General features: G+C 41.2%; 1 protein-coding gene across 1 annotated transcript in view; it reads left to right on the top strand.

Annotated features, from left to right (window-relative positions):
• The window catches only part of RALGAPA2 (Ral GTPase activating protein catalytic alpha subunit 2), a 374,339-nt gene that overhangs the window by 71,376 nt on the left and 294,248 nt on the right, over window positions 1-8,715 (top strand). The window contains exons 8-9 of the mRNA XM_023518389.1: window positions 2,543-2,681; window positions 4,250-4,449. Coding sequence (XP_023374157.1) covers window positions 2,543-2,681; window positions 4,250-4,449 — 339 coding nt within the window. The remainder of the gene's footprint in view (window positions 1-2,542; window positions 2,682-4,249; window positions 4,450-8,715) is intronic.

The raw sequence follows: 8,715 nt of genomic DNA, 5'->3' as shown, positions 1-8,715 counted from the left end.
TCTCCTGCCTCCGCCTCCCAAGTAGCTGGGACCACAGGCACCCGCCACAACGCTCGGCTATTTTTTGGTTGCAGCCATTATTGTTGTTTGGCTGGTCCAGGCTGGATTCGAACCCGCCACCTTAGGTGTATATGGCTGGCGCCTTAGCCGCTTGAGCCACAGGCACCGAGCCAGTGGCATGTTTCTTAAACTGATTGAAGCTGTCTATGACAAACCCACAGCTAATATTTTACTGAATGGAGTTAAACTGAAAGCTTTTCCTCTTAGAACTGGAACCAGACAAGGTTGTCCTCTGTCACCATTACTATTCAACATAGTGCTGGAAGTTCTACCCAATATAATTAGACAAGACAAAAAAATAAAGGGCATCCAAATGAGAACAGAGGAGATCAAACTCTCCCTCTTTGCTGACGATAGGATCTTATACTTAAGAGAATCCCAAAGACTCAACCACAAGACTCCTACAAATCGTCAAAAAATACAGTAATGTCTCAGGATATAAAATCAATGTCCACAAGCCTTTGTATACGCCAATAACAGCCAAGATGAGAGGTTAATTAAGGACACAACTCCCTTCACCATAGCCCCAAAGAAAATGAGATACCTAGGAATAAACTTAACAAAAGAGGTGAAGGAACTCTATAAAGATAATTATAAAACCCTAAGAAATGAAATAGCAGAGGACTTTAACAAATGGAAGAACATACCATGCTCATGTTAAAATGTCTATACTTCCCAGAGCAATCTACCAATTCAATGTCATCCCTATTAAAATACCAATGTCCTATTTTCAAGACTTGGAAAGAACCTGGTTCTTTTTTCTCAGTGAACATTTCCTTTGTCCCTGAGTTCCTCCTGGGTATTGTCCAGTCTCTCTCTTTCCCTTCGTAACCAAGTTGTTGAAGTGATAATCTCTGCCAAGTAGCTTCCTCACTTCATGCTCCTTTGACGCCCATGGTTCCCTGCCTTGTGCACCGCCACTGCTGAAGTGGCGGGTCCCGGACTGCAGCGGGGGGCTGGCGCTCTTCAGTTTGTGCTCTCCTCATTCTTTGGGGTTTTTGACAGTGACACCCCTCCTTCCTGAGGGTTCTCGTCTCATGATGTTTTCTTCTGGCTTTTCTCCCTTTCTTTCACTTCTTTCTAGTTTTCCTTAGGGAACTGTGCTTTTTCTCTGCTGTCCTGCCGGATTGAGCCTGTGTCTGTCCTTCCTGACTACTCGGTCTTGGTGGGCCATTTTGTCTCCTTTCCCTCCGTTTCCTGTAGCCACCTCAGAAACACAAGGATTTGAAAATCCTGAAAGCCCAACTCGGGCAGGCCTCCTGTTGGATGCTCCTCACTGTACTGAATTGTCCATTCTGTAGGTATCTCAAAGGCCACCTGCTCAGATGTACTTGGACATTCTGTTTGTCTTGGGAAATCAGCCAAGAGTTTAGAACTTGCATGTGTTGAGGGCTCTGGGTTCATTCTAGATGTGTCACTAATGAGTTGTGTGACCTCTAGTCCCCTCTGTATATTCTTCAGGGACTCCTGTTAGAGGGAGATGATGGTGACACAGGGTAGAAGTGTGTATGCAGACTGCGAAGGCCCTGACTGGGCACAGATTTGTGTGTGTCCCTGCCCCGCTTCCCTCTGTCTGTTGGGATGAGCCCTCAGAGCAGAGCTTCTTACAGGTCAGGGATGCTGAGCCCTTCTGCCCTCAGGGCAGCCAGAGCACCTCATCCTTTCTCCTGAGGTGCTGAGTAAACATCATTTTCTAAGTGGGCGTGTCATGAGAGAGTTGGCAAGCTCTGCTGCAGAGTGCTCTGCGGTCTAGTAAGTTGTAAGAACCCGACAGGTCTTCCTTAAAGTCTCTGTACAGTGTTTCCCTAGGAGATATGGGGGATAACCAGGCTGTCCCAGCTCCTGTGAGGTGTTCCTGGCTATTGAGGTGGATGGAGCCCAGCTGTTTAGGAGTCTTCCCCTATGCAGACGCTGTGAGGGTTTTGAGGGGGAGAATATTATTTCAATACCATGAAAGCTTTAAACACAGTCCTGAGCTGGACTGGCCGGCCTGGTTATCTAAGCATGTGAATCATTTTTAATAAGGAGACGACACAGTCCAGGGTTTCTTCTGCCTTTTGATACTGATTTTGCATGTAGGTAGCACTGGATAAAATCCTTGAAAGGGATTATTTAACTCCTGTTTACTATAAATGCTCTTTTGTTGAATTTAGATTAAAAAATAAAAGGAATGATAGATCATTACAGAGGACATGTGGAAAAAAAATGTGTCCATGATACAGTAGAGCAAGTTTGAAAAGATTTGCCGTTGGGTGATTTTAAAAACATACTCAGTAAACATACTATTTTTAAGTTACTATTTTGTTTTTAAGTATTCATTCTTGTCATCTTTTGAGCTTTGTTAAGATATTACATGATTGTCAATATTAGTTGTCATCTTTTTAAATTTAGGATAGAAATTTTATATACATCATTTCAGTTTAGTATATATTAATTTGAAATGTAAATATACATTATGTTCTTTTCCACATATAATCCAAAGGCTGCAAGCTTGGAGTGGAAGAATAAGGAGAATCAAGATACTGGTTTTAAATTTCTTTTTACATTATTTCGAAAATATTATCTTCCTCATTTATTTCCATCATTTACTAAGTTAACAAACATCTACAAACCTGTGCTTGGTAAGTACTGTTTGAGCCATGTATAGAGGACATCCTCAGGAAAGCTGTGCAGTGTCTTTCAAAGTAGCCTTTGATTATTTTAAAGAAAAAATAATTATTCTATTCTTGTACTGAATGGTAGCTTTATTGAAAGAGGTTTAAAGTTTCCTAATAAGAGATTTTATTTATTTGTACTAACCAAGTTGTATCACAACTCACACTAATAAGAGGGAATTGTGGCCCCTATACGCAGAACTAATTTGAAATGTATTGTGATGCTTTGGTGAAATTCTATTTAACATTTTTAATGTAAAAAGCCTGCATTTCCCAAAGTCTTCACTCAGGGGTGGTGGGTGTTGTGACCCTATGTCTTGCTCAGTGATGAGGCAGCCTGGCCCAGGACACAGCTGCCCACAGCATGTGCTTTCTTTTATGCTGGACATTGAATCCAGCAGATACACTGACAATTGCTTATGGAAGGCAGATTGGACAGGCTATGGACAGTAAGCCTCAGAGGGCTGGGAAGCATAAGGAATTTCTAATGTACCTCTGAAGGTTTACTTCTGTAAGAAATGAGGACTTACAGGACAGAAGCATTCCTTACAGTGGTGCTGGGGGGCAGATCTTTTTCCGTCTGTTATTTGAAACAGATGAAATTAGTTCAAATAAATAATCAAGAACAGTGCTGGAGGGGAAAGGTCACAAGGCACATTATCTGGGGACCATAACCAACTAATTCATTTGTCTGTGAATGCTCCTCCCCACCCCCCCGTGTCTTTCTAAAATTTGTTCATGACTTTGTACATAGTCTGTATTCATTATAAAAACATTGTGTGTTTTTAACATTCCTAGATTACAAGTTATTTGTTGAGATTTTTTCCGCCTCATGCAGGTATTCCAGATATATAAAAATTGAGGTAGAGAGTGGGATTTATGGCAAGTAGTATCTCTAATCCAATATAATACAATTTTCATATTGATTATGGAATTTAATGAATGAAAATGGGCTCTTTTTAATTCTTTGGAAAAGGTTGCATTTTATAACTAAAAGACCAAATGTGCCTTTCTGAATTCTTTTCACCCTAAAGTAGATTGTGTTGATTCTGGTTTCCTTGGATTTATCTAAAGGGAAAAAAAGGGCATGAAATTAAAGTTCAGTGGATTAATCAGTACAGTATTGAATACTAAAACATCTGAAATGATTTTTAAAATGTTCAAATATGCTTTTACATTTGTTCTAGCTACAAAATAAGATTAAATTAGGTATAATAGATGTGAAAAGATTTTTGCTATTATATTCTCATGTAATTTCCCAAAATTGTTACAAGGACTTAGCTTGCTTTCTGTAGCTGTACACCATAGCCGTATGTAAGCAGTAGCAGCCACCACCTCTTCTTGGTCAGGTTGCAAGGCAGAATCAGAAACGGTATAACAGAAGATACTGTTTTTGGTAATTTATGGTTCTTCATTCTTAGTTGCTCTGCAAACACTAAATACATGTTTATTTAATTGGAAACAGAAACATTTATAGGGGTCATTTAATGTTGGATTCACTGACCTAATCCATCACTTGTTCTCTTTTCTACTAGACATCCCCCATTTGAGACCAAAGCCAGTGTATGTTACTACAATCCGAGACAATGAAAACATTTACAGCACAAAAATTCCTTACATGGCAGCTCGTGTGGTTTTTATTAAGTGGATTGTAACATTCTTTTCGGAGAAAAAGTATCTGACTACATCACAAAACACTAAAAATGGAGTTGATGTATTGCCTAAGATCATCCAGGTATGCTGTTCATCGTCTTTCTATCTTTTAATACTTACATAACAAAACATACTAACATATAGTTAAAGTGACCGATTGTTAGAGTCATTGGTTCTTACAGGTTGTTGGTTATAGGGAGTCAGTTTTATTGGCCCACTCTGTGATGCCGAGGATTCAGAGGAAGCCGTGAGTTAGAAGTGCCTACTGTGTGCTGTTGCAGTTGCCTTGATGAGGCGATCTCGGGGTGGGCAGGGGAGTCTTCTGAGATGGCTGTTGTGTACACTCGTGGTTCCCCCACACACTCACTCCTTCGCGACTAACCTGAGTATGAACCCTTGCCTTTGCCTGTCCCCGTACTTAGAAGGCTCTTAGGAAATGTGCAGGTGGCCCATGGGAAAGGACCCATGATGCGGCTGCCAAGTGCCCTCTGGCATCTCAGGGGAGGGAAGTATATCAGTAGCTCAGGATTTCTGGCTGGTTGTTGAACTGTGATAGGGTCTCTGGAAGAGAAGACCATCTCTCCCTAGGGCCTTGGAAATGACCTCTTCTTGTGTAGGGATGGTTATGCAATCCCCTGCTTGGCCTGGTTAGCCCCAAATGGGGACTTTCCCAGCAGGCTGAGTTGCTCAGGGACTTTGTACTTGGTAATGCACTCCTGCTTGTAGAGATCAGAGAGCAGTTACTTTACTGAGGGTCCCGGTTTTGTGTGCTTATTTGTTTGTAGTCCCCAAGAGCAGGGACAAGAAGTGTGATCTACGTACTGCAGATTTGTTTAATGCCCTGCAAGTAGGCCTGAGCGGGGAGAACACACATATCCAGGGAGGCAGAGCAGTAGCTCATATGCTTCAGGGTGACCAGGAACCTGGCAGGAGGAACAGAGTCCAGAGCAGGTGGCTCCATTGAGGAGACATTAGTGTAGAGTTAGAGGAAAGTCTTATTTTCAAGAAGTCTGAGGGAGCTACAATTACAGTAAGAACAACAAAATTCTTGCTTGAAAGTTTAAAAAAAACCTTAAAGGGGAAATGACAATAGATACCACAGAAATACAAAAGATCATCCCTGATTACTACAAAAATCTCTATGCCCAGAGGAAAGGAACCAATACCTGGGAATCACACCATCTCCCTCAAGTAAACCAGGAAGAAATATCAGGCACCTGAAATTGTAGTAACAATAAAAAAGCTCCCAACAAAGTAAAGCTCTAGACCAGATGGCTTCACACCGGAATTCTATCAAACCTTCGAAGAAGAGCTTGTACCCATACTGCAGAAACTATTCCAAAACATTGAGAAAGAAGGAATCCTACCCAATATGTTCTATGAAGCAAACATCACCCTGATACCAAAATCAGTAAAGGATGCAAAAAAAACTGCAGACCAGTTTCACTAATGAATATTGATGCAAAAATACTCAGTAAAATCCTAGCAAATAGAGTATAGCTACACATTAAAAAAATTACACACCACAGTGAAGCAGGCTTTATCCCAGGGATGCAAGGTTGGTTTAACATATGCAAATCCATAAATGTAATTCACCACATAAATAGAAGCAAAAACAAAGACCGTATGATCCTCTTGATAGATGCAGAAAAAGCATTTGACAAAATTCAGCATCTGTTTCTGATAAGAACACTTAAGAAAATGGGCATAGAAGGGACATTTCTTAAACTGACAGAAGCCATCCACAACAGACTCATAGCCAACATTATACTGAATGGAGTAAAACTGAAAGCCTTTCCACTTAGAACTGGAGCAGACAGGGATTTCTTCTATTGCCACTGCTATTCAAGATGGTGCGAATGAAGTTCTACTTGCTGATGCAATCAGGCAAAGGAGGGATATTAAGGGCATATAGATTGGGGCAGAGGAGGTCAAACCCTCACTCTGCTGGTGATATGATCTTATATGTAGTGAACCCCAGGGACTCAACCACAAGACTTCTAGAAATGATCAAGAAATACATTAACATCATGGGGTATAAAGTCAATGTCTGCAAACTAGTATCCTTCATGTATGCTAATAACAATCAAGCTGAGAAGCAAACCAAGGACACAATACCCTTTCACAGCAGCTTCAAAGAAAATGAAATACCTGGGAATATATCTAACAAAGGAGGTGAAAGATCTCTACAGTGGGAATTATGGAACTCCGAGAAAAGAAGTAGCAGAAGACATTAACAAATGGAAGAACATACCATGCTCTGGGCTGGGAAGAAACAACATTGTTAAAGTGTCTGTACTTCCCAATGCAATCTGCAGATCCAGTGCAACCCCTATCACAATATCAACATCTTACTTTAAAGAACTGGAAAAAATAGTTCTCTGTTTTGTATGAAACTTGAGAAAAACCTGTATAGCCAAGGGAATTCTTAGTAGTAAAGACAAAGCCGGAGGCATCACTCTACCAGAATTCAGGTTATATTATAAGTCCACAGTGATCAAAACAGCATGGTATTAGCACAAAAATAGAAACATAGACATATGAAACAGAATAGAAAACTAAGACATGAAATGAAAACTAAGACCAGCCTCATCCCACCATCTGACCTTTTTTTTTTTTTTTTTTTTTTTTAAGACAGAGCCTCAAGCTATCCCCCTGGGTAGAGTGCCATGGCATCACGCTCACAGCGACCTCCAGCTCCTGGGCTCAAGCGAGTCTCCTGCCTCAGCCTCCCAAGTAGCTGGGACTACAGGCGCCCGCCACAACGCCTGGCCATTTTTTGGTTGCAGCCATCATTGTTGTTTGGCGGGCCCAGGCTGGGGATTCGAACCCACCACCTTAGGTGTATGTGGCTGGCGCCTTAGCCGCTTGAGCCACAGGCACCGAGCCCCATCTGACCTTTGATAAACCAAACGAAAGCAAATACTAGGGGCCAGGGGCAGTGGCTTGCACCTGCAATCCTTGCATTCTGGGAGACTGAGGTGGGTGGATTGCTTGAGTTCACAAGTTCAAGACCAGCCTGAGCAAAAAGTGAGACCCCGTCTCTACTAAAAATAGGAAAACTGAGGCAAGAGGATCGCTTGAGCCCAAGAGTTGGAGGTTGCTGTGAGCTGTGATCCCACAGCACTCTACCTACGGTGACAGCTTGAGGCTCTTATCTCAAGAAAAAAAAAAGTTTACACTAGGCAAGAGAATCTCTATTCAACAAATGGTGCTGAGAGAAATGGTTTGCCACGTGTTAGAGACTGAAACTAGACCCACATCTTTTACCACTTACAAAAATAGATTCAAGAAGGATAAAAGACTGAAATCTAAGACACAAAATGATAAAAACCCTAGAAGAAAGTGTGGGAAAAATTCTTGATGATATTGGCTTGGAGAAAGACTTTATGAAGATGACTTCATTGGCAATTGACAACAACAAAAATAAATAAATGGACCTTAATTAAGTTTAAAAGCTTCTGCACAGCTGAGGACACAACAATTAAAGCAAACAGACAGTCTTCAGAATTGGAAGAGATATTTATGTGTTATGAGTTGGACAAAGGGTAGATAACAAGAATCTACAGAGAATTCAGTAAAAAAAGAGCAAACAATCATATCTCTTCTGTTCCAAGAGATAGGAACAGAATCTTCCCTGAAGAAGACAGATGAATGGCCAACAAACACAGGAAAAAATTCCATAATATCTGAAGGTGAACCCAAACTACCTTGAGATATAACCAAAACCGAATGAAAATAGCCCACATTATAAAGTCCCAAAGCTTTAGATGCTGGTGAGGGTGTGGAAAAAGGAAACTTTTTACACTGCTGGTGGGACTGCAAACTAATACAGCCTCCTTGGAAAGAAGTATGGAGAATCCTCAAAGAACTAAAAGTAGACTTTCCACTTGATGCCACAGTCTACCCAGAAGAAAAAAAATTATTTTACCATAAGGACATTTGCACTAGAATGTTTCTCCTAGTTCAAATCACAATCTCCCCCATAGGTGGAATCAACCCAGGTGCCCATCAACACAGGAATGGATTAACAAACTGTGGCATGTGTGTACCATGGAGTACTATTCAGCCATGGAAAATGGAGACTTTACAGCTTTCATATTAACTTGGATGGAGGTGGAGAACTTTCTCCTTAATAAAATATCACAAGAATGGAAAAGCAAGTATCCAGTGTACTCAGTTCAAAACAGGTAGATGAACAAATACATGTTTATACAAGAGAATTACACAATTAAATTCAAGAGGGAGGAGAAGGAAGTGGTGGGGGTCGATGGGCTCTTGCCTAACTGGCCCAGTGTGAGGGTACAGGGCACACCTCCTGGGGGAGGGGCCCAGTGTGAGGTACAGG

This window comes from Otolemur garnettii, unplaced genomic scaffold (genome assembly GCF_000181295.1).
Source record: "Otolemur garnettii isolate 467f Iridium unplaced genomic scaffold, OtoGar3 scaffold00136, whole genome shotgun sequence".
NCBI lineage: Eukaryota > Metazoa > Chordata > Mammalia > Primates > Galagidae > Otolemur > Otolemur garnettii.
This window is presented reverse-complemented; position numbering and strand designations above follow the sequence as displayed.